Raw genomic sequence first — 27348 nt, 5'->3', positions numbered from 1 at the left:
TCTTGGTGAATACATGAACGTAGGCTGCTCTTTAGTTCACACGCTTAGGCTGCTAGAATTTGCTTACACTTAGGAACATTGTTAGGAAGGCCACCTGGTCCGGGTTGCTCCAGGTCCGGATGCTTCTTGGATAGACGGTGGAGCCTACTTAGTAGCCCATTTTTCGCTTCCGATCTGGGTCTCGCGGTTCCCTGGTGATCCCGGACCCAATCCGGAGGGGACTTCAAGCAGTCCTTAAGAGACCCTCCGTACCTTAACCGACTTTCTTGGGTTTAGGTACTGACTGCTTGGTTTCTTTTCTTTGTTCCCAGATCATCAATCATGGCCACGGGTGTCATCCTTCACTCAGAGGAGGAAGTCAACAAGGCCCCCGTCGTCCTCTCCGGGTCCTGGACCCCCAATGGCAACAGATGGGAGATGGACGTGCTGACCAACCTGTTCTGGAACTACCGGATGATGTACATCCTGGAGAAGCACCTGGGCATAGAGTCCACTCTTGGATTCTTCCACAACCGCCTGGCCAGGATAGAGGAGCGGGCGCACACGTCCGTAGAAGGGTTCTGGGCCTGGAGCGCTGGCCATATCAGTGCGGGAGCCACACTCCCGCTTCATGACTACTTCGTGCGGTTCCTGACGTACGTGGGGATTGCACCGTTACAGCTCCTGCCACAAGCCTACCGGCTGCTCGCGGGATGACGAGTATTTTGCATCGCGAAGGAGATTGCGGAGCCGACCCTTGCGGAAATCTTGTATTTCTACAAGATGGAGCCGCAGGTCAACGCCAAGGACAAGACCTTGGATGGCTTCTACAGACTGAAGCCGCGAGGTAGCTACCCCGCTCCCACTAGATCTTGGAAGCATCCCCCGGATGTCCGTCACTACTGGTTCATGACGTCCGGGTTCCTCGTGGAGCAGAACCCCACGTTGCTGCTGGACTTCCAGTGAGTGGGTAAATGCTTCCCCGATCCTTTTCCTCTTTTTTATTTTTTCTTTCTTTTTCTTTGTTTCTCATCATGTTCCTCCAGGTGGCAGGACCTTTCGCTCAAACTCCCCTCACCCAGTTCATCCTGGAATGGAGGAGGTTCTACTCCGGGCTGAGCGCGGAGGACCTAGACGTAGGAGGCTACGTCAACACGGACAACCTCAGACTGGTCGGGATGCTCGCGACCCACCAGACTATTGTCATCCTAAACCTTCGGGGCATCCAGTACGAGAAGAATGTCGCCATCAGGGAACAGCTGGCCCTGGAGCACATCGCGGAAGTGGAGAAAGCGACGCGAGCTGACGCGGCTAAGAGGAGAAGGGATCTGGCCCAAACAGAGGCGCCCACTTCGGAGGAGCTGGAAGAGCTCTTCGAGGATGCCCTACCGAACACAGGGACCCCTGGGGCTAGTGTATCGGGGCGAGGTAATTCACCTTTGCTCTTAACTTATGCTCCCCAAGTTAGAGACTTAGCTAGGGATAAGCTAGCACTCCGAGGCCCCGCGTTCGGGGCTGACGGGGAGATGAGACCTTCCTCTCCCGTCCCCTAGGCTCGAAGGTTCTCATGTTCTTGTCCGGGTTCCTTCAGTACGGGAATTTCTTGAACCCGGACGACATGGGGGATCGAGTCCATTCCTTCGCTTTAGATGAGTTGAGTCACGCCTGGGGCTCAGATGAGGGTTCGTCCCAGGTCACTTTTAGTTTTGATTTTAATTCTCCTGGTTAATCGTACTAAGTATTTTTCTGTTTTTCCAGGAGACTCCAGCATGTCTACTCCCGCGAGCGAACTGAGGAAACTCCTCAAGGACCGGGCGGCCAGGAAGGCTGCCAGAAAGACAACAGAGGCGGCAAGCCTGGACCCACCCCTCAACAAGGAGGCGCCAGGGGGTGCGCTTTCCGCCGTCCCCATCCAGGCCGTGGACCCGGCTGCAGTCCCCGGCTCAGCCCAATACCCGGTGATTGATCTGGAGACGGGAACCGTGGCCAGCCGAAGCTCCGAGAAAAGGGGCCTAGACGCGATCGCTGAGGAGGCCAGCACCGGGAAGAAGAGGCCCCGGACGAGGCGGGCTGGTTCGGCCGACGAGTCGCACGGCGAGAGTCGGCTTGCCGCAAAGGAGATTCCAGCACTACCGGCCCTCCCCATACGTCCGGCACTACTCGAGGATGGGGAGGCCGTCATGCGGGATGAGCAGTCCCGGCTGATTGCCCAGACTTGGGAGAATGGCCGGGGCTGGAGAGACGAGACTTACAAGGCCCTGACGATCCGTCGTCAGGTCGAGTTTGCGGAGCGTCCGGTGGCGTTTAGCGCCCCTCAGCCGATCGTGGACCGGCTAGCTGCCGAGACAGGCTTTCGCCCCAAGCTTGGGCAGGACACGGCCCCCTTGGCGGAGGACCTATTGGACCAGGTGGGGAACACCATGTCCAACCTCCAGCTCAAGCGGTACGCCATGATAGCCAACCCGGACGTGTTGTTCATCTCCCAGGCTCTCCGCCATCAGGCCACCACAGTAAGTTTACTTTGTATCTTTTTCTTCCCTTTTCTTATTTGTTTATAAGAATTCCTCATAACTTTGCTTTGTTCTAGGTTGATCTGCTGTCCCATCGGAGTGCCGATCTGGTGGCCGAGTTGGCCATGAAGATGGAGACGATCCAGCTGGAGCTGGAGGCGGCCGTGAACCAGAGGGAGGCTGCCAAGGAGGCCCTAGCCAGGGAGACGGCCCAGGCTCGAGCGGATCGCGAAGAGTTCGACCGTGTTAAGGCTGGGCTGGAAAAGGCCTTATCTCGGAAAGAGGCTGAGGCCAACGAGAGGGCAGCCCTTCTGGAGGCGGCCGCTGCTCAGTCTGCCCGGGACAGGGAGGAGATCCAGAACTTGACGGCTCGGGTCCGCGAACTGGACAGCTTTCTTCGCGAGGAGAAGACGGCGCACGAGGAGGCCCACCGGGAAAAGGAGGAGGCGGACGGCATGCTGGAAGTCACTTTCGAGGAGGCCATTTACATGGCTTGGCGCAAGGACAAAAGAATGAACCTCCTGGTCTTCCTCGACCCAGAATCAAAGAGGGCTGAATTCAAGGCCAAAGAGAAAGAAGACGCGAAGCTTCTAGGGGATGAAGCCTAGGCCCAGAGGGGGGAACCAGCCCAGATTCCGGACTGCAATGCCACCAGGCGCTGTCCGTCGTCCACCTTTGTCTTGGAGGCTTCTTCAGTGAAGCGTTGGATGTAGGCCCTAAGTGTCTCCGCGGGGAGCTGTTTGATATTTGCGAGGGCGCTGATTTGCATGCCCATCCTCATGGCGGCCACGAACTGCTTGCAAAACGCTGACTGCAGTCCTGACCAGGATTGGATGGATCCTGGCTTAAGTCTTTTCCACCACTCCTCGGCGAGACCACCTAGAGTGATCGAGAAACAGAGGCACTTGCCGTCGTCACTGATGTGGGCCACTGTTATAAGCCGGTTGTATCAGGATAGATGGTCCCTGGGGTCGGTGTTTCTGGTATAGGCGGTGAGGTTTGGCATCTTGAACCCCTTGGGGAGAACAGCGTCCAAGATGTGCCTCGCGCAGGGTTCTTTGTCCTCTTCATCGGAGTCGGTATCCGCTCCTTCCTGCTTGCGGACCAAACGGTCCGTGACCTTTTTCAAAGTGTCCAGCTGCTCCATGAGCTGCCTGGCCATGCCATCCTCCAGGGGGATTCTTTCATTCCTCCTGTCGTTGATGTTGTTCCTAAGGTCACCGCCTCAGGGGAGGATCTTTTCCTTACAGGCCCGCTCTTTCTGAGCATTCAGTCCGTCGCGTAGGTCTACCCGGGACGTGTCATCCCCTGAACTAAGGGCATGACGCTCCTCGCTGCGTGGCCGTTCCCGACGGTTTTTGTTTACCGTCTCTTTCCTAGGGAGCAGCCGGGAACGGGTCCCGGCTTTCGTGGCGGGGGTGTTCTTTTCTCGGGTCTTTCCACTGACCTTCTTTTTCTCCCTGTCTGGGTTTCTTGGGGCTGGCTTAGGAAACTTCTCCGGGGGAGGGGCCGGCCTCGCTTCTTCGGGGACCTTGGCTCGGGCTTACAGAGCAGGCTGTTGCTCTCCCGGAAGTGGGCCAGCTGGGGGATTGGTCGCCGGACCCTGCACGACTATGAATGCCTGCAGGGCTTGGAGAGACTCTTGCATCCGCCGATGCGCCTCTACCTGCTCAGCAATCCTGGCCTCCTGGTCCAAGACTTGCTGCCTCAGTCTAGTCACCTCCAGGTCCTGCTGGTTGGGCTCTCCTCCTGGGATCTCGGGATCCGCAGCTTCGTCGTGGTACTCCCCATCGTTTTCCTCTTCATAATATTCCTCCTCGTTCTCCTCTTCGTACTCTGTCCCACCCTCATAGTCTTGTGACTCGTCAAGGTAAGATGTTTGAGGAGGAGCGTTCTCAGGCGGATTCTGAGGAAGATGCTAGGAAGGCAACGGATCTCCATTGCCCTGCTCTGGGTTACTAGGGTCTAAAGTGGTGTGTCGTGTATTCACCATTGTAATAGAGGCTTGGTGTTAGCACTAGCTTTCTCAGGCTCTCAATGAAAGCACCAAAAATGTTTACCGAGATTTTCGGAAACTATACTAATGAATATTAGACAAGACTAATGATATGGAATTTAGAAGATAAAAATAGGATTTTTACGTGGTTAGGGCGTTAATGAGCCTTAGTCCATGAGTCAGTTGTATTAGAGCTTGGAAAGTCTTTTACAATGGAGTTTCTCTCTATGTTTTGACAGAGTAACTGTATACAAGTCAAAGAGAGTTCATTTTTCCAGTGCTTTATCGCCTGTATTTATAGGCTCATAGGAACACTGGGCTTGGGCCGGGCATGACCCGAGCCCATCAAAGATGTGGATACTCTTGGCTTCTCTGGCGGAAGCTCAATACAAAAGATAAAAATACATAGGTCCAAGAACAATTAAGGCCTAATGGGGTGGCCCAAGAACTATATCTCGCCCGACAAAATGGTGCTTTTGGTCTGGGCACTCCGAGTTACGAGGCAGATTCAGGGGACAAAAGCCAGTCAGTGTACTGGCAGCGCAGGTCTGAACTAGCAGCGTCGAATCCCGAGGTGGCCTTTTTTGCAGGTGAAAAGTGGGGACAACCCCCACGCGTTGTGGGGCGGCTTCAGGGTCACGGATGCTTCGTTTACCAGAGGCCCGGACCGTTTACCAGGCTCCGGGATCGTCTTTGCATACACTCCGACTGTAATCCCAGCTGACCATACGTCTCTTGAGCGACTGTCCTGGATCACTTTCCCGGACACCATCCGGGTCCGGAACCACACTTGGGTCGTAGCCCTTGGTTACTCCAGCACTAAGCGGGCCTGGGCTGGGCCCATATCCAAACGCCCATACCATGGGCCTGGACCATTGTCCGGGCCCACAACAGGAAATGGGGATAACAATACCGTTTTACCCCTCATTGTATTTTATCCTTAAAACACTTAGTTCCTTGTAAATGATATTTATGTAAACTAATTTAATTACTGAAATGGGATCTCTATCATTTAACACCTTGAACCAAACTAAAAGGAAACCATCGTTTCACTTCTTCATCAAAAGCTATAGATGTTCATATCTATGATTAACACTCCTACTCAATTATACTACCGAGTTCCCAAGATGTAAGTATGGGCTAGTCCGTAGGGTAAGCTGGTAACGAACAAGTCAAAGAACTCAAATAATACAATCAGTTAGAATACTAACCACTCAGAATTAAGATTGAATTGACCTATGGCCAACTATATGATATGACTAGAATAGATAATAACGGTATGTTTACTTATCTTATCAACTTTCGATATCGGTCAAGTCCGATGTAACAAATACATTCGATCTTATCTACTTTGCTAATGTTCTGGAAAGAACATGACACTGTAATGTGTAAGTAGATCATATCGTAGATTGGCAAGTCAGTGTAAATCATGTGCACTAACTAATCTTAGGACTAACTTATTTTGAACATATAATCATATTTATATTCCACTGTGATTACGCCACTATAAATAAGATTAGCTATATGCTCGGGATTTAATAGAAGTTTATATTAAACAAATAATCATGAAAATAAAACATGTGAGCAAAGTGATTAACCAAGTCAAAAAATGATTTATGTTCTTTCATTGATAATAAAATGAGATTACAAAGAATTTGGGCTTTAATTAGGGCATTAAACCCCAACAGGTACATCTTCAGCTGCACCTGTGATTTGGATCTCTTCGATGAGATCTAGGGATTCTTGGCGTTCTGCTACATCATTTTGTTGCAGAGTACCTGGGGCAGTAAGTTGTGATAAAATCCCAAGTTCAGTTAAATGATCTTGGAACTGCATATCCAAACATTCTCCACCCGTATCATATCGCAAGATCTTTAACGTTTTACCTAATTGGTTCTGAGTCATTGCTACGAATTCCTGAAACTTTGAAAATGTTTCTGATTTCCTATGCATTAGGTAAAGACATGAGTATATAGAGTAATCGTCATAGAAAGTGACGAAATACTCAAAACCCCCCTGGCTTGTACATTCAAAGGTCCACAAACATCTTAATGCACAATACCAAGTGGTTCTTTGGCCCTATCACCCTTTGTAGAGAATGGACGCTTGGTCAGTTTGCCTTCTAGACAAGATTCGAAGACAGGTAATTCACCTAAGGTGAGTTCCCTCAAAGGTCCGTCCTTTGTAAGTCTTTGAATCCTATCATAGCCAATGTGACCTAGTCTCAAGTGCCATAAATACGTCATATTATCGTTATCGATCTTTTGACGTTTATTGGTCCTAGGTTTAGCTACTTTGAATAAATCATTATTAAGAGCGAGGGGTTTGTTAGGTCGAAGAATATAAAGCCCGTTTTCCAAACATGCAATACACAATTGTGATCCATTGAAAGAAATAGATATATTAAGACTTGTGAAAGTCATAACAAATCATTCTAATTGCAACATGGAAACTGTAATTAAATTTCTACTAAAATCCAGAATAAAAAATACATCTTTTAAAATTAAAAATTTATTTCCAAACTTCAGACGAGCTCTTCCTCTAGCTTGGACTGCAACGAACGCTCTGTTCCTAACTCTAAGCTTTAAGCCACCTTCATTCACTTCCTCCCACGATTCAAGAAGCTTTGTTTTTCCCTGCTAGAAACTTGGGGCAATCTCGTTTCCAATGCCCCTTCTCTTTGAAGTGAAAACATTTTATCTTTACCTTTCTTGTTTTTCATGTTCTTCCCCTTAGGCGTCTGTGCACGTGGTTGTGCACTCGTCTTTGCAGCCTTTGCAGGCTTGGGTTGTTGTTTTGTCCACCTTTCCTCTTGTTCCTAGCTTTCGAAGACGAAGCTGGGTTAGCTTTAGCCTTAGCTAGATCAGCAGCAACATCAGTAGTCTTTTTTTTTCACCTCCTTTACTAGGTCCACCCATGATAGGTTCAAAAATCTGAAGCTCGTTCATGAGCTGCGTCAGACCATAGTTGAGTTGATCACGAACGTTCAGACACGGTGCCATCCGAGCATTCACGGTGTCATTACGTATGTGTGGAGACAGTGCTATCCAAGCATTTACGGTGCTATCACGAGCATTGACGGTGCCATCACGAACGTGCGGACACAATGCTCGTTCTGGGGATTCCTCAATCATGACAAACTCGGAGTTGTCACCAATCAACTCTATGTTGATATTCTGCTTCCAATTAAGGAAGTTTTCTCCAGTGAGTTTCTCCATTGAAAGTTGAGAAAGGATGGGAGTAGACACAGACATTACTTAACTTAAAACTATAATTATCAATAAAATAGAAATCAATCACATTTGCTGCATAAAACTTCTATTCACACAAATTTCAAGAAATAGCACAACATATACCAAAAATATGTAAGATATGAGAAAAAATACCAAAAATAATCATATCTCTATTTCTTTAGGTTTTTAACTAATCTATGATATCCTTGTCCGGGTTGGCGAGAGTAAAAAATACCACTAGTTAAATAGAGTTGTAAACTCATTTAATAATGGACACCACTATTAACAACCTACTATTCGATCAAAATAAGAAAACAAAATCTCTTATTTTATGAGCTAGACCCACGGTTTCGATAATCATAGATTTAGTCCTAGTAGTCACCGTAGGGGTGAGTCTAGTAGAATTTGACATATAATTATCTATCTTTCGAGATCTAACCTTGTCAAAATAACTAATGAACACCTTCCGTAGGGGGACGAATCAAAGCGCCTTGAGGCCCCATTAAGCTATTGACTATGTTGAACCAACGGTGGAAATCGAATAAAATTCTTAAAATAAGCTCATTATTAAAAAAGAAAAAATAGTATTTTTATTATTTATTTTTAGAAAATTAATGACTATGGTTTTCCAAAAAAAAAATTAAACAAATCAAATTTTTTAAAACCAAAGTCCTATAATTTCCTATTAATTCTAAAGTGTCACATTGAAACAAATTCAATTAATTTAGAATTAATTTGTTGCTAATCAATATTTAGGTTTAACTAATATAATGAACCTATACAATTAAGTCTAACTTAGGTAAATGAGCCTTAACATTTGGGCTTGTATGGAGGAGGGCTAGGTCCAGTATGTCGTTCCCACTACAAAGACCCCCTATCTTCCATATAAGGTCCAAAAGACAGGAATTTAAACCTTCGTTTTATTAATTATTATTAATTGATTAGGCCCACTATTGTCATGCAAATCAAATGGGCCTTCACAAGTGGAATCACCCAAATAAAGGAATTTAAACTTTACATTTTCTAATGGGCCCAAATAAAACCTATCATTTTATGAATATTTTATTTGGCAAAATCCATATATCTAACAAACATATGGGCCACTATATGCATCTAAGCCAAATTGTAAAAATACCACATATAGTACAAACAGACATGTTGTAATTGGATGGGCCTAATCATGTTACTATATGAGCAACTCTATGAATTTATGCAAAAATACCACAATTAATTATCTAGAATTTATCAAAAATTCGAATTAATTAAATTTTTTTACAAAAAAAAGTTAATTTAAATGAAATTCATCAACAATTAACAATAGTTAATTTAAATTTCATTTATCAGCAATCAACTTGGTTTAGGTTTATTTGAAAAAAATATATTAATTTAATTTAAATAAGATTTATCAACAATTAATCAAAGTTAATTTAAATCCCATTAAAAATATATTTTATTAATTGGCTGAAAAAATTGATATTTTTCAAAATTTAACCAATTTTAAATTTTAAAATCAATATCTTAACTATTTTCCAAAATATCTTGTGTTATTACAACTATTATCTAATATTTTAACCATTAAAAAAAATATAAATAGTTATAACAATCCTAAAATATCTCAAAATAGTTAAAAAAATTCAAATATCCATAAAAATATCTAACTAACAATATTCAAATGTCAAATAATTCAAATATTAAAAACTATAGAATAAAAAGATATTTATATTTTCATATAAAGATTTAATAAAAAAATCAAGAATTTAAATGAAAATATCTTAAACATCTGATATCATAATTCTAATATTTTAATATATTAAAAGATTTAAAATTAAGTTGTTAGTCTATTTTTAAATTTGAATTTGAATCTTTGTAGAAAATATCTAATTATTTAAATCTCAACTAACAAAAATATCTTATTTTTAAAAAAAAAATGATAAAACAAAAAATATATTTTTGGTTTTGATTATAAATAACTTATTTCCACAAATTTTATTTTTCTTTAATTTAAAAAAAAAAATTGGATGAACAGTACCATGGGGGTACTGTTCATCGCGTGCTGGTGCTGGCTGGGCGTGTGCAGGGCACGCAGGAGGCGCACGCGGTGCGCGCGGGTGGCCCGCAGTGTGCGCACGCATGTGCGTGCACGCATGGTAGCTAGTTCAAAAAAATTTCAAAATTCTTTTTGAGCAATTTTTCAAACCAAAACAATTTTCTAATTAATTTTTAACATGTTTTATACAAAATAAAGCATGTATGAAAATTAATAGCATAGAAAACACAACAAAATAACCTAAAAATTGCAAATAATCACATAAAATCAATATGCTTCATAAAAACATGAAAACCATCCAATTATTCAAACATATCAATTAATCCAATTTTAAACATGTTCATGCATGAAAATAAAGATTACCAAAGGCTCTAAGGCCAGTTGTTAGGAAACTTATACAAGATCTTTATTTTATTTTCATGTATATCTAATATTAAACAAATTCATACGAGATAGCCTAAAACATGTTTCTAAAATTGAATTCAAAGAGAAACAAAGAATAGAATACTTACAGTATACGCATCGGAATGAAAGAGTCCTTCCTTCAGTTTCTCTAACTCTTGTATCCTCTCTGTCGCAGAGTATTATCAAGAAACTGAATCGATCTTCTATTTTCTTTACAAGCTTCCAATCTATCCTTAGAATCACCTAGACTAGTGTGGGAAATTCTCAACACATGAGATAGATATAAAGAGAAGAAGAGAAAATAACAAAGAGGCTTAGAAAAGGACTTGTGTTTAGAGAGAATCTAAAACTATCAGAAAATCTGACTTGTGACTTATCAAACTTCTCTTTCTGATTTCTCTCTAACCATTCCTTTTATAGACTCAATTAGGCAATTTAATTTAATTAAAAATCAATAAAATAATTGTCATTTTAAAGCCCTAGGTTGAAATTATCATGGGCTTTAGGACCGTGAAATTTCCCATTTGATTAAAGCCCATTGGACTTAAAATCAAGGCCTGTATTATTTTCTATTGATTTAATTAATTAAATAATTATTTAAATCCTGCATCAAATTAATTATTTAAAATTTGAACCTTGATTTAAACTTATTTTTTAATTTAGATACCAATTTATCTTAATTAATAAATCTGTCATAATTTATCTTTTCTTCTCAAAATTACACAACTCTGTGAAACTATTCAAAATTGACATGGTCAACTTTGATAATTCTAATTGATAATTAAATCAATTAATTGAGACTATCTAGATGATTTTATCCAAGGTACAATGGGGACCATGGGCCTATGAAATCAAGCTCCAATAAGTTATCATAAATCTAACAAATAAATTTACTAACTTATTAATTCCTCGTGACTCCACTATAGACTCGGAATTGCACTCTTGAATTCATAGAACGCTCTATAACAAATATATATACGCTATTAATTATCTATTGTTACAACCATAATTGTCACTCAATCCTCTATAGACGGTCTACAATGAGAGAGGACTAAGAGGACTAAAATATTGTTTTACCCCTCATTGCATTTTATCCTTAAAACACTTAGTTCCTTGTAAATGATATTTCTGTAAACTAATTTAATTACTGAAATGAGATCTCTATCATTTAACACCTTGAACCAAACTAAAAGGAAACCATCGTTTCACTTCTTCATCAGAAGCTATAGATGTTCATATCTATGATTAACACTCCCACTCAATTATACTACCGAGTTCCCAAGATGTAAGTATGGGCTAGTTCGTAGGGTAAGCTGGTAACAAACAAGTCAAAGAGCTCAAATAATACAATCAGTTAGAATACTAACCACTCAGAATTGAGATTGAATTGACTTATGGTCAACTATATGATATGACTAGAATAGATAATAACGGTATGTTTACTTATCTTATCAACTGTCAATATCGGTCCAGTCCGATGTAACAAATACATTCGATCTTATCTACTTTGCTAATGTTCTGGAAAGAACATAACACTGTAATGTGTAAGCAGATCATATCGTAGATTGGCAAGTCAGTGTAAATCCTGTGCACTGACTAATCTTAGGACTAACTTATTTTGAACATATAATCATATTTATATTCCACTGTGACTACGTCACTATAAATAAGATTAGCTATATGCTCGGGATTTAATAGAAGTTTATATTAAACAAATAATCATGAAAATAAAACATGTGAGCAAAGTGATTGACCAAGTCAAAAAATGATTTATATTCTTTTATTGATAATAAAATGAGATTATAAAGAATTTGGGTTTTAATTAGGGCATGATACCCCAACAGGTACATCTTCAGCTGCACCTGTGATTCCTCCTAGATCTCTTCGATGAGATCTAGGGATTCTTGGAGTAATGCATGGTCTAGAAGGGATCGTATGTGTCTCGTTTGTGAGACGGGACCCCCATTTCTACTGGGATGACCGCTTCACATCCGTATACCGTCAAATAGGGAGTATGTCCGGTCGGCGTTCTTTTTGTGGTCCAGTAGGCCCATAGTACACGGGGCAACTCTTCCGGCCACTTGCACTTGTAGGCTTGGAGTTTTATCTTTAGTGTTCCCTTCAAATTCTTGTTCATGGCCTCTGTTTTCCCGTTTGCTTGAGGCCTTGCGACTGCGGACAAGCTTTTGATGATGCCATGTCTTTCACAGAAGTCGATGAAGTGGACGCTATCAAATTGCTTCCCGTTGTTGAACATGATTTTGTGAGGGAGGTCATATCGGCACACAATATTGTTGATGACAAAATCCAAGGCCTTTTTTGGAGGTGATGGTACTCATTGGTTCCGCTTCGACCCACTTGGTGTAATAGTCAACAGCTACAATGGCGTATTTTAATCTACCTTTCCCCGTCGGGAACGATCCTACTAAATCAATTCCCCACACTGTGAAAGGCCAGAGACTGGTCATCAGGGTTATTTCCATTGGAGGGGCTCGTGGGATCTTTTCATACCTTTAGCATTGTTCACATTTGCGGACGTAATCAACACAATCTTTCTTCATCATTGGCCAATAATATCATTGCCTTAAGATTTTCTTGGACAAGCTTAGTTCAACTATGTTATCCCCACAGAAACCTTCGTGCATGATTGCACTCATTTCTGTCCCAAATACACATCGAAGATAGGGCATGGACAACCCCCTGCGATAGAGTTTGCCATTCATCATGACGTATCTAGGAGCCTGGTACTGAAGTTTCTTGGCGGCAACCCTATCCGCAGGAAATTCCCCAATGGTCAGGTGCTGGATGAGAGGGCCCATCACGGACGTAGAGTAATCAATGGCGTTGATGATTGCGGTGGCTTGAATACTAGGGGTGGGTAGATTGTCGATAGGGATCACCCCGGAGAGTTTAGCTTCAACATCCGTGGCCAATTTTGCCAATGTGTCTACAAGCACATTATGTTCCCTGGGGATCTGGCAGATGAAGTATTTCTTGAAAGATTGGAGTAACTCTCGGGTTCGTGTCACATAGGCGGCCATCTTCTCCCCCTTCGTTTGGTATTCGCTCGAAATCTGCCTTACCACAAGTTGGGAGTCGCTGTGGACTTTTATATTTGCTGCTCCTACCTATCGGGCCAAGTGTGTTCTGGCCAGCATGGCCTTGTGCTCAGCCTCGTTGTTTAACGCTTCAAACTGGAAGCGTAGGGAACTTTGCAACTGGTGACCTTGCGGGGATATCAAGATGATCCTAGCCCCGACCCCATTTTCATTTGAGGCTCCATCTACGAAGATTTTCCACAGAGGCATTATGGGGTAGACGGGTTCTTCATCTTCGGTTATCCCAGTGCATTCTAAGATGAAGTCGGCCAGTGTAATGCCCCAAAATCCCTAATGCAGTTTAATGGCTGGATTAGTAGGCCGGGAGGGTCATAATTGTTTTATTATGCCATTAAATGATTATATGCATGTTTATGTGAATTATATTATAATATGATGTTGAATGCATGCATGTGGGTCCACATTTGATTATGAGGGCATTTTGGTAATTTGGCCCGTTGAGGGAATATTTGTATATTTTGGTGCATGTTGTGATTTATGGATGAGATCCCATTATTATGTGGATATATTCGAGCTATTCGGCATGAGACGGTCTTAGGTTGCAAGTTAGCGGTTTTGTCATAACGGGGTCAATTATTGGGATATTGGATAATGATAATGTTTATTTGAGGATATATTGAGAGTTATTGAGATCAGGAGTAAATTCTGGGAGTTTTGACTATTTTTTCCCCGGGGGTGTTTTTTGGACCCCGAGCATTAGGATTTATTTGAGGTTACTTAAGCTTGAAGTAGTCTGTCAGAAAGAACCTTACGTTAAAACACCTTTCTCTTTCTCCCGCTAGTTCTTTTTACCGTTCGTTGCAATTTCGAAGAAAACTTGAGTTCTAGGAGTCGAAATCAAGTGAGGAACGAGGCACATCGATCCTAGGAAAGATTAGAAGCTTCTTGACCAGAGGATTTAGCGAGAAACAACCTAATCAAAGGTAATCCAAGCTTTAAGTTTTGAGTTTTAGAGTTTCTAAGCTTTGATTTGGATTTTGTGTGTTGATGAGTTTTTGATTCGTTTGAGCCTCGGGATTTGATGATTTTGGATCATTAGGATGTTTGGGAACTTTGATTTTTGAATTTGGAGATGTTTAAGTAGGTTTTTGGAAGGATTTAGAAGTGAGAAATTGGAGTTATGACAAGTTTTTCAGGTGGGGCTGCGGCCCTGTTCTTGGGTGTCGCGGCCCGAGCTTAAAGCTGAGGATGGTGGAGTTGAGGAGGACTGAGGGCCGCGACACTGGGGAAGGTGCGCCGCAGCGCTTGCCCCTGGTTCTCTTGTCTTGGCTGGGGGCCGCGGTTCAGGGTATTAGGGCCACAGCGCTTAAGGGTTTTTTAGGCCAAATGATTGTTTTGATCATGGGAACTCAAACATTAGGCCTCGGGATCATTCCTACTACCTAGTTTAGTGGGATTCGATGTCCCGGAGGCTAGGTCTTGGTTCGAGAACCTTTGTTATTCATTTTATTAATGGAATCCCATATTTGGTTATGACTAAGTGACCGCAAAGGACCTAAAAGACAGATCGTTCTCAAGGGTCGTTCTTTTAATTATTCTTGCTTGAACCAGAGGTAAGAAAACCTGCACCCCATATGTGACATGCATGGTTATTCTTGATGCATGTTGGATGTTTAAATGTGATGCATGTGATGCACGAGAAACATGTGATTCGGGCATGCCATGAATATTGAATATTAGATTGATCAGAGCTTGACTCTCTGTATTTATGCATGATCCTAATTATGCTAGCAGTTGTTAAGTAAGCATGCTGAATGCCCTGTATTAGGATATTTGACATATGATATATGCTTAATAGCATTACTTACTTGTGCGTGGCCCTGACTATTCAGGATCGGCATTGGTCGCGTGTTACTGACCTAAGAGTTAGAAATGGCATAAGCGTCATGAACGCATAGCCGATAAAAGATTAGATCTAATTGATATTAGCATTGAATGACTCAAATGAGCATTAATGTTGGACCGACCCTAAGCTCGATGAAAATTATAAGTGCTTGTCTAGTCTATGACTAGTTACTCAGAGCTAGGGCCAAAGGCCTAAGTGACTGTTTGTCACATGGCTAAGGGAACGGAATCCCACAGTTGTGACTCTATGGTCACTCAGTAGGTTTATGCTAGTGACTATTTCATCAGATACCTATCTTGTTTAAGTTAGTGAAATGATCACTTATTGGTAAAGGGAACGAAACCCACCTTAGTGACTTTTACAACAGTCACTTCTCTATTTTGGACTGAAAGTCTTGGATGATTATTATGATCATCGTTTGATATTATATTCATGCAGTATTGAGTTTTCTAACTAGGCTTTGGCTCATGGGTGCTATGTGGTGTAGGTAAAGGGAAAGAAAAGCTCACCCAGCCTTGAGTGGAGAGCTTAGGCGGTGATGTGTACATATGCGGCCGCTTGACCACCACGGCCAAGGAGTTCTCAGGGGAACTAGGGGGTTTACCCTATTTTTGCCTCTTAGATCGACAGATTATAAATTTCAAACTGTAATGAGCATTTTGCATTGTAAATAACTTGTAAACATTTTTATAGGCCCATGAACATTTTTATGTTTTAAATAAAATATATCCTTTCCCTTTTGATTGGTTTTCCACCTTAACCTATTACTAACACCTAGAAGCACGTTTTTAACCAAAGAACTCAGTTAGTGAGTTAAATTCATGGTTCAAAGTTCACCATAACTGTCTTGGGGTAACCAGGGCGTTACAACTTGGTATCAGAGCATGCCAAAGTTTAGGGTTCCTATAGACTAGTTGGGCATGTACACTCACCACTGAAGAAAAGCTCGACTCATGGTTTGGTAAATTTTTATGTAGTTATATGTGTAACTACTTAAATATAGTATAAATGCTTTACCTGTGTACATGAGACACCATGTTAAGACTGTGCCCTGAATACTGCATTTTCAGTAATCGTGTGCTAAATAGTACTGAAATTGCTGGAACATTCTCATTAGTATTGTTTATTGTGAACTATTACTTTATACATGTTAAGTGCTAAATGCTATAATCATGTATCCATTTGTATAACTATGGAATATGATAGTTATCTGCTTGTTCTTGGACCGTGAGGTGGCAAGAGGTTTAGTTATCATTGCCTGACTTGGCGTATTGACTATTGCAGCACAGTATAAGTTGATAAGAATGAATCCAGGACAGACAGATACGTCAGCCGGCCAGGGTGATCAAGGCCAGAATAATAATAATCAGGGTCAAGAGAATGACCAGGGTCAGATTCCACAGCCAGCTCCTGCGAACTGCCAGCAGTTGTTTAATGAGCTGCAGGCTACAGTATTGAGGCAGGGAGAGGAACTCCACCTCCTGAGACAACAACAGGTTCCTCCAGTGGCCAGTGTATCTGAGGCACCTCCTGTATCGGTGCCAGCAGCTGAGCAGCTGCCTGAGGTTGGTAACAAATGGGAGCCTCTTTATGAAAGGTTCAGAAAGCAGCAACCTCCAGTTTTTGAAGGCAGTGCAAATCCTGCCAAAGCTGAGCAGTGGATGAGCATGATTACCACCATCCTGGACTTCATGAGGGTGACTGGTAATGAGAAGGTGGCTTGTGCCACGTATATGTTTCAGAAGGATGCCCGAATTTGGTGGGAGGTTATAACCCAGACTAGAAACATCAATGCCCTGAGTTGGGAAGATTTTTATACTCTATTCAATGAGAAATATTATAATGATGCCATTAGGGCAGCAAAGGCTGAGGAGTTCATTAGGTTACTTCAAGGGGGTTTGTTAGTGACTAAGTATGCCTTGAAGTTTGATCGATTGGCAAAGTTTTCCATGGAGCTGGTGCCCAGTAATGGGACCAGGAGGGAGAGATTTCTCCAGGGGCTACAGCCCAGATTAGCTCGCGATGTTCGTATTACCACTGTGGCAGGGGTTACTACCTATGCACAGGTGGTCGAGAAGGCACTCACAGCTGAGAGTGCAGAGAACAAGATCTGGTGAGATAATGCAGCCAAATAGGAGTTCAGGAGGACAGCTCCTCCATTTATGGATGTTGGTAGGGGTGGAGGCTCCAGTGATCAGAAGAGAAAGGTTCCTGACACCTTCCCAGTTCCAGGTTCTGATAGGCAACCTCGTGGTATTTCAATGGGTCGTCAAGGTGGTAGTGAGGCTTGGAAGTCTTATCCTGAATGCCTTAGGTGCAAGAGGCGCCATTTGGGATAGTGTAGGGAAAGGGCCTGCTTTTCATGTGGAGCAATGAATCATCTCAGGAAGGATTTCCCTAAGGCAAGAAAAGAAGAACCCAAGAAAGTGGACAGCTTGGCCCGAGCTCGAGTGTTCGCATTGACACAAGTAGAAGCTGAGGCTTCTCCCTCAGTAGTTACAGGTAAGCTTCTTAGTGCTGAAACCCCTTATAATGTTTTAATTGATTCTAATGCTACACATTCTTTTGTTACTAGCAGAATTATTGATAGACTGTGTAGACCCTGTGATATTTATGCTGTGGGTTTGGAACTTGATTACCCACTGGGGAATTAGTGGTATCCAGGAGCTGGGTCAGATCTTTGTCAGTGACAGTGGAGGTCAGAGAGTTGTCAGTAGATTTGATAGAGTTGGTTATGACTGACTTCGACATGATACTGGGTATGGATTAGTTGGTAAAGTATGGGGCAACCATTGATTGTAGAAGGAAGATGGTCACCTTTGAGCCTGAAGGTGAGGATCCTTTCGTGTTTGTTGGTACTGTGCATGGACCTCGCATACCTATGATTTCTATTTTGAGGGCTAGAGATCTATTGCAAGAAGGTTGCATTAGGTTTTTAGCCAGTGTGGTTGACACCACTCAGGTCGTGCTAGTGAGACCAGAAGAGACTAGACTAGTTTGTGAATTCCTGGATGTGTTTCCAGAAGATTTGTCAGGTTCGCCACCACACAGAGAACTGAATATGCTAACAATCAAGAACAAGTATCCTTTGCCAAGGATAGATGATCTGTTTGATCAGTTGCAAGGTAAGAAGGTATTCTCAAAGATCGACCTTCGTTCTGGTTATCATCAGTTGAGGGTCAAGGAGGGAGATATACCGAAGACTGCTTTTCGTACTAGGTATGGGCATTATGAGTTCTTAGTCATGTCTTTTGGATTGACTAATGCCCCAGCTGCTTTTATGGATCTGATGAACAGAGTGTTCAAGGAATATCTGGACCAGTTTGTGATTGTCTTCATCGATGGTATCCTGGTTTATTCTCAGTCTGAGTTAGAGCATGAGCAGCATTTGAGGTTGGTTCTACAGAGACTGAGGGAACACAGATTGTTTGCAAAGTTCAAGAAATGTGAGTTCTGGTTATCTCAAGTATCCTTTCTTGGGCACATTGTGATTAAGGAGGGGATAAAGGTAGATCCAGCAAAGATTGAGGCAGTCAGAGATTGGCCAAGGCCAAAGAATGCTTCTGAGGTTAGAAGTTTCCTTAGATTGGTAGGTTATTATAGGCGTTTCGTGGAAGGGTTCTCAAAAATTGCTACTTCATTGACTGAGCTGACACGCAAGAATCAAAAGTTTGTGTGGTCAGACAAGTGTGAGAACAGCTTCCAGGAACTGAAGCAGAGATTGATTACAGCTCTAGTTCTGATTCTTCCGACAGATCAGGAGAAGTTTGTGATTTATTGCGATGCTTCACATTAAGGTTTGGGCTGTGTTCTGATGCAGTCAGAGAGAGTAATTGCTTATGCCTCATGTCAGTTGAAGGAGTATGAAAAGAGATATCCCACTCATGATTTGGAGTTGGCGGTTGTGGTCTTTACTTTAAAGGTATGGAAGCACTATCTTTATGGGGAGAAGTGTGAGATTTATATAGACCACAAGAGCCTAAAATACTTCTTCACGTAGAAAGACTTGAATATGAGACAAAGGCGTTGGCTGGAGTTAGTAAAAGACTATGACTGTGAGATTTTGTATCATCCAGGAAAAGCCAACGTGATAGCTGATGCTTTAAGCCGGAAGGGTCCGGGGCAGATTTATAGTGCGAGGTTGATAGCCAGAGAGTTAGCTGATGATATGACCAGAGCTGGTATAGAGTTGCTGGTGGGCCAGTTGGCCAATATTACGCTACAGTCTACGCTGTTGGAGAGAATTAAGGAGGGTCAGTTGGGTGATCCACAACTGATCAAGATCAGAGAGGATGTTTTGGCTGGAGCATCCAAAGATTATACAGTGTCTGATTTAGGCTTGCTACGATACAAGGGGCGGATATGTGTTCCGTTAGACACTGCTTTGAGGCGAGATATTCTAGATGAATCTCATACTACTCCTTACTCTTTGAATCCAGGCACCACGAAGATGTATCAGGATGTAAGATTGTTGTATTGGTGGCCAGGGATGAAGAGGGATGTAGTAGAGTATGTAGCTAAGTGCTTGACATGTCAGCAAGTCAAGGCTGAGCATTAGAGGCCGATAGGGTTATTGCAGCCTCTGGATATCAATGGGAGGACATCACGATGGATTTCATGGTGGGGTTACCCAGGACTGTTGGTCAACATGATTCTATTTGGGTTATAGTGGATCACTATACCAAGTCAGCTCACTTCTTGCCAGTGAGGGCTACATATACAGTTGATCAATATGTCAATCTCTATGTGAGAGAGATTGTGTGCCTCCATGGAGCACCGAGGTCGATCGTGTCAGATTGGGACCCCACTTTTACTTCCAAGTTCTAGGGAAGTTTACAGAAGGCCACAGGAACACAGTTGAAGTTCAGTACTGCTTATCATCCTCAGACAGATGGGCAATCTGAAAGGACAATCCAGATATTGGAAGACATGCTGCAGGCATGTGTGCTGGACTTTGGTGGATCTTGGAGTAAGTATCTACCTTTGATAGAGTTTTCCTACAACAACAGTTATTAGTCTACCATTGGAGTTGCACCTTATGAGATGCTGTATGGTAGGAAGTGTAGATCTCCCATTCATTGGGATGAGACAGGTGAAAGGAGATACTTAGGTCCTGAGGCAATTTAGAGGACCAGTGAGGCCATTGAGAAGATTAGAGCTTGGATGCTCGCTTCTCAAAGTAGACAGAAAAGTTATGCAGATCCTAAGCACGAGAATGTGGAGTTCCAAGTGGGAGACTATGTCTTCCTTAGAGTCTCGCCATGGAAATGGGTGAGGAGATTTTGGAAGAAGGGCAAGCTGAGCCCTGGATTTGTAGGTCCATTTGAGATCCTGGAGAGGATTGGTTAGGTGGCTTACAGGTTGGCCTTACCTCCGGCATTGTCAGCCGTGCATAACGTGTTTCATGTTTCAGCTCTTTGGAGGTATGTATCTGATGTGACTCATATTTTGAGCTATGAATATCTAGAGCTTGAGGTAGATTTCTCATTTGAAGAACAGCCAGTTCAGATACTTGACAGAAAGGACAAGGTCCTCAAAAATAAGATGATACATTTGGTTAAGGTATTGTGGAGGAACAACAAGGTCGAGGAAGTGACCTGGGAGCTGGAGTCAGATATGCAGAATCAGTATCCCGAGCTGTTTAGGTAAATTTCAAGGACGAAATTTCTGTAAGGAGGGGATATTTGTAATGCCCCAAAATCCCTAATGTGGTTTAATGGCTGGATTAGTAGTCTGGGAGGGCCATAATTATTTTATTATGTCATTAAATGATTATATGCATGTTTATGTGAATTATATTATAATATGATGTTGAATGCATGCATGTGGGTCCACATTTGATTATGAGGGCATTTTGGTAATTTAGCCCGTTGAGGGCATATTTGTATATTTTGGTGCATGTTGTGATTTATGGATGAGATCCCATTATTATGTGGATATATTCGAGCTATTCGGCATGAAACTGTCTTAGGTTGCAAGTTAGCAGTTTTGTCATAACGGGGTCAATTATTGGGATATTGGATAATGATAATGTTTATTTGAGGATATATTGGGAGTTATTGAGATCAGGAGGAAATTCTGGAAGTTTTGACTATTTTGTCCCCGGGGGTGTTTTTGGGACCCCGAGCATTAGGATTTATTTGAGGTTACTTAAGCTTGAAGTAGCCTGTCAGAAAGAACTTTACGTTAAAACACCTTTCTCTTTCTCCCGTTAGTTCTTTTTACCGTTCGTTGCAATTTTGAAGAAAACTTGAGTTCTAGGAGTCGGAATGTAGAGTCCAAGAACTTTACTTAGCTAGTTAGATAGTAGTATTATAATATTTATAGTATTATCTTTGTAACTGTGGATTTTTGGTTCAGATCGGGAATTATTTGGACACTCATAGTAGTACTTATAGATTTTCTAAGTTTAACCTATAGTTTAAGAATATTAATTTTAACCTAAGGTTTGATTATATGACTGATATTAAGGATAATATTTATTATACTATAAGGTTTAGATAAGGACCAATAGGATTTTAAGCACATGTTATGTATGGATGATTAAGGATTAAGTATTTTGAGGATTAAATTTAATAAGGGTAAAAGTTTGAATGCTATAAGGTCAGTCAACAGCTTTGAATACGTTGAGGGCTTAGTCAATGCTGTTTACTCCATTCAAACTTAGCTAAAAATGTGTAATTTCGTGTTTAATTAATCAGCGTGTGCCGATATATCGCAGCTATAGGGGGCGATATATCGTAGCACGTAGATACGGAAAACATGAGACGATGCACGACAGCCTCGGGCATACTGGCCCAGGTGATATATCGCCTACAGGGGGCGATATATCGCCTCCTTCAGTATATTTCAAAAGTTTTTGAATTCTTTTTCCTTTCAACCATTCAACCTCTTGATAAGTCCAGCACCTTTTTGAATGAGTCTTCAGCCTCTGCTGAACGATACTTCAAATTATTTTCACCTAAAAAGCTATTATTTTTATTCAAGTAAAATTAAGGTCCTTTCATTCCTAAACTCTAAAAATAGGACCTAGTACCCAGCCATTATTCATCTTTTGCTCTAAGTTCAGAGGCTGCAAGTGCTAAGTGAGTGTGAGAGTGTAAACACCTGGGTTGGGGAATCATAAGCTTGATCATCATAAGCTTATCAAACACTTTGGGAAGTAAGGTTTTATAGTATTTCGGTTTGAGGTGTAGATTGGTCTTACAAGTCTTCAAGGTAACCCAAAACTCTAGTTCATTTCTGTACTTGTTCTTTTAAGTTCTCATAACCTTCTACTCAGCCTCTAACCTTAATCTTTGTTTTGGTTAGGAAATCTAAGTTCTTGAGCAAAAAGGTTTTGGTAAGTATTTTTCTCAAGGTTTAGTCCTTCCATTCCTTTCATTTCTTTTTCTTCAAATCTACTCACCCTGTTATATATGGTTTTAGGAGTGTTCCAAAAGTCCCAACGCTGTCCTCTTATCCCGGTAACTTTGGTAAGGAAAATAGGATAGAAATGCATATGTTATATGTCTTATATGCTATCTTATGTTTCTTATGTTATGATATGTATGTTGTAGGCTTGGGCATATGACCCACATGACTAACAAGACCCCAAATAGATTATGGGCATATGACCTACTTAGCTAGTAGGACCCCACTAATCTCATGGGCATATGACTTGTTGTCTATGGGACCCCAAGTAATAATGGCCATTATAGTATGTGTATGATAAAGTGTTATGTTATGTCTTTATGTTCCTTATGAAATTTATGTATATGAAGTATGTGTTAGATTTTCCTTGCTGGGCATTAGGCTCATTCCTTTTTGTTTATATGTGCAGGAAAATAGCTATTAGTGGCGGTAAGGTTCGTGGATGCTTGGAGATTGTGTATCGGTGGTGAATGGAGTCAAGGAGTCGAGAGTTCGATTTTCGAGGATGTAGTCTTGTTTTACCTTTTTATGGTTTTACATGTATTTTTTCCGCACTTTCTATGTAACTCCTTTTCACTTTAAATTATGTTTTGTTTTAAAGACAATGGGATCCCATATCCTACTTATTTTATGAAAGTAACTCTTATTTCTACAAGTTTCCAATAAAGTTATGGTATTTTCGCAAATGTAAGTTTTATTAAGGATTTGTATGTATAGTTTCGTTAATGGTCCAAAAGTCTAGAGTAGTGGGTTATGAACGCAGAGGAACTAAACGACAGATCGTTCTCAAGGGTCGTTCTTTTACTTATTCTTGCTCGAACCAGAGGTAAGAAAACCTGCACCCCATATGTGACATGCATGGTTATTCTTGATGCATGTTGGATGTTTAAATGTGATGCATGTGATGCACGAGAAACATGTGATTCGGGCATGCCATGAATATTGAATATGAGATTGATCAGAGCTTGAGTCTCTGTATTTATGCATGATCCTAATTATGCTAGCAGTTGTTAAGTAAGCATGTTGAATGCCCTGTATTCGGATATTTGACATATGATATATGCTTGGTAGCATTGCTTACTTGTGCGTGGCCCTGACTATTCAGGATTGGCATTGGTAGCGTGTTACTGACCTAAGAGTCAGAAACGGCATAAGCTTCATGAACGCAGAGCTGATAAAAGATTAGATCTAATCGATATCAGCATTGAATGACTCAAATGAGCATTAATGTTTGACCGACCCTAAGGTCGATGAAAATTATAAGCGCTTGTCTAGTCAATGACTAGTTACTCAGAGCCAGGGCCAAAGTCCTAGGTGACTGTTTGTCACATGGCTAAGGGAACGGAATCCCACAGTTGTGACTCTATGGTCACTCGGTAGGTTTATGTTGGTGACTATTTTATCAGATACCTATCTTGTTTAAGCTAGTGAAATGATCACTTGTTGGTAAAGGGAACAGAACCCACCTTAGTGGCTTTTACAACTGTCACTTCTCTATTTTGGACTGAAAGTCTTGGATTATTATTATGATCATCGTTTGATTCTATATTCATGCAGTATTGATTTTTCTTGCTGGGCTTTGGGTCATGGGTGCTATGTGGTGTAGGTAAAGGGAAAGAAAAGCTCACCTAGCCTTGAGTGGAGAGCTTAGGTGGTGATGTGTACATATGCGGTCGCTTGACCACCACAGCCAAGGAGTTCTTAGGGGAACTAGGGGGTTTACCCTATTTTTGCCCCTTAGATCTGCGGGCTGTAAATTTCAAACTGTAATGACCATTTTGCGTTGTAAATAACTTGTAAATGTTCTTATGGGCCCATGAACAATTTTATGTTTTAAATAAAATATATCCTTTCCCTTTTGATTGGTTTTCCACCTCAACCTATTAATAACACCTAGAAGCACGTTTTTAACCAAAGAACTCGGTTAGCGAGTTAAATTCACGATTCAAAGTTCACCGTAACTGTCTTGGGGTAACCAGGGCATTACAGCCCAGGCCTATCCCTTGATAGAAATCCTGGGGACATATGCTATGTCAAACTGGCTAAGTTCCATGGCCCACTTCAAGAGTCTCCTCGATGATTTAGGTTTTTGTAGTACTTGCTGTAGGGGATGGTTTGTCAGTACCTTAATGGTGTAGGCCTGAAAGTAAGGTCTCAATTTCCTGGAGGCGGTCAATAAGAAAAATGTTAGCTTCTTGATTAATGGGTATCTGGACTTCGTGCCCAACAACCTTTCACTTACGTAATAAAGCAGGAGCTAGAACTTTCCCTCTACTCGCACTAAAGCGATGCTGATGATGTGTTTCGACATTGCCAAATACAGATACAATGGCTCCCCCTCCACTGGTTTCAACAAGATTGGCGCCTGGGCCAAATGTTCCTTCAATTTTTGGAAAGCTTCTTCACACTCGGTCGTCCATTCAAACCTCTGGATTTCGCGAAGTATATTGAAGAATGGGATGCACTTGTCCGTGGACTTTGAGACGAAATGGCTCAAAGTTGTTATTCTTCCCGTTAAGCTTTGAACGCCTTTGTGCTTTCATGGCGAAGGCATCTCAATCAATGATCTGATCTTGTCCAGGTTGGCTTCTATTCCCCTCGAGCTTACTATGAAGCCTAGAAACTTCTCGGATGCCACACCAAAGGTGCACTTTTTAGGGTTCAGCTTCATCCCATATTTTCGGATGATGGAAAATGCTTCTGCCAGGTCATCCGCATGTTCGGTTGAGGTCTTGGATTTGACCAACATGTCGTCTATGTAGACTTCAATGTTCTTCCCCAGTTGGTTCTGGAACATCCTATTGACTAGCCTCTGATAGGTGGCCTCAGCGTTCTTAAGCCCGAAGGGCATGATGATGTAGCAGTATACACCTTTGTTTGTCTGGAAGCTGGTGTGTTCCAAGTCTGCTACATGCATTGAGATCTGGTTGTAGCTGGAGTAGGCATCCATGAAACTCAACAACTCATACCCAAATGTAGCATCCACCATCTGGTCAATCCAGGGCAGAGGGAAGCAATCTTTTGGGCAGGCCTTATTAAGATCGGTGAAATTGATGCAAGTCCTCCACGTCCCATTCGGCTTTGGTACCAACATCAGATTGGCCAGCCAAACGGGATACAAGGCCCCCCAAATGAAGTTGATTGAGGACAACTTCTCAACTTCTAACTTGAGGGCTTCTGCCCTCTCTGCCCCAAGGAGTCTCTGCTTTTGCCGGACGAGAGTTTCATTTTCGTCAATGTTCAGGGTGTGACATATGACGTTGTGTTCGATCCCAGTCATATCCAAATAAGACCAGGCTAGGACATCTTGTTTCTCTTTCACCCGGGAAATTATGGCAGCCCTAACCTCTGAGTTCAGGTTTCTCCCGACTCGGAATACTTTGGTCGGGTCACTGTCATTGATGCTCCCGACTTGGATTACTTTGGTAGGGTCACTGTCATTGATGTACACCTCCTCCATGGGTTCTAATGCCCTATCTGCTTCTATCCATGGATTCAATTTGTCCTCCTCCCGGACCACCCTCCGTGCTAGCTATGGTGGTGGGATTGGATCAGCGTTTTCCTTTTCAAGAGGCTCTTCGCGGACCATGAAGATTGGTCGGGCAAAGATGTGATAGAACTTTTGGGCGCTTTTTTGATCTCCCCGCACAGTTCCCACTCCTCCGTTCTCGCATAGGAACCTCATGTAGATATGGCGGATGGAGGTGATGCCGCCGAAATCGACTAAAGTGGGATGACCAAAAATTATGTTGTACGCAGTGGGGCAGTCTACCACTGCGAAAGTGCAATATTTGAACGAGCCTTGAACCTCGTTCCCCAACATCACGGGTAGTTGAACCTTACCCATCAGGAGTAATGAATCCTCATTGAAGTCATAGATCTGTGTTGGGCAAGAGGCCAGATCTGCCTTTGTCAATCCAATTGCTGTGAATGTCGGCTTGAACAGTACGTTGATAGAGCTCCCATCATCCACCAACACTCGGGATACCCTTTTTTTGGCGATTTGGGCATCAATGACCAAAGAGGGGTCATGATGCGGAAAATGAACGTTCCGGGCATCCTCTTCTATGAACGTGATGGGCAGGTTCATCAACTTCAGGCGCTAGGCCAGAGTTTGGATCAAGGCGCATACCTCATGGTCGTGATCGAGCTCGCTGAGGTACCTTTTTTTTATCATTCTGGGATGGCTCTCCCAAATGCGGGCCTCCTGATATGGTGGCCATCTACCTGTGGAAGCGCGGTTCTAGGAGGATATGGCATTCTGAGCCCAAGTGCTTGCACTATTGGGGCCCCCTAGGGGACCTGTGCTCCCAAACTTGTAGCGTACCCTCCCTAAGGAGTTCGATATGATCCAGGTGCACTTGGGACCATAGGTTGTCCAGGAGCTGCTGGCAGTCCCGGAACCCCTGTTGGTATCCTGGCCCATTGGTGGGAATGCCCCAGTTTGATCAGGTTCTCAATCTCGTCCTTCAGCTCACGACATTCTTCGGTCGTGTGACCCACGTCCTTGTGGTAGGCACACCTTTTGTTGGTGTCCCTCGAATTCTTTCCCCCTTTAAACATGGGGCCTGGATTCTGGTAATGGACTACACTGCCCGTTTCCAGGTAGATATTTTCCCGGGTGTCCACCAGGTTGGTATATTCCGTGTATTGGGGCTCGTACCCCTTTTTTCCCTTCTTTGATGGCTCAGATCGGTTCTGACTCTTGCTTGATCTCTTTCCCTGGGAGGGGTTTATGCTTGCCTCAGCTCCTCTGGCTTGAGGCGGTTGGGCACCATCTAGAGCAGCATTGTACCTGGT

At 42.6% G+C, this 27348-nt stretch overlaps 1 protein-coding gene across 1 annotated transcript; it reads left to right on the top strand.

Moving 5' to 3' along the window:
- Positions 1-1748: 1748 nt before the first annotated feature.
- Positions 1749-3097, top strand: LOC133815425 (uncharacterized). The gene is made up of 2 exons (XM_062248268.1): positions 1749-2489; positions 2663-3097. The coding sequence occupies exons 1-2, from the start codon at positions 1749-1751 to the stop codon at positions 3095-3097; spliced, it is 1176 nt and encodes a 391-aa protein (XP_062104252.1).
- Positions 3098-27348: the final 24251 nt, after the last annotated feature.

Source organism: Humulus lupulus, chromosome 2 (genome assembly GCF_963169125.1).
Source record: "Humulus lupulus chromosome 2, drHumLupu1.1, whole genome shotgun sequence".
In the NCBI taxonomy this organism is placed as follows: Eukaryota; Viridiplantae; Streptophyta; class Magnoliopsida; order Rosales; family Cannabaceae; genus Humulus; species Humulus lupulus.
This window is presented reverse-complemented; position numbering and strand designations above follow the sequence as displayed.

Bases quoted from the DNA above. Each gene is read 5' to 3' on its own strand.
- LOC133815425 (XM_062248268.1), top strand. From the start codon at position 1,749: ATGTCTACTCCCGCGAGCGAACTGAGGAAACTCCTCAAGGACCGGGCG. The intron at 2,490-2,662 runs GTAAGTTTACTT...GCCGTGAACCAG, and splicing joins TCCGCCATCAGGCCACCACA to AGGGAGGCTGCCAAGGAGGC.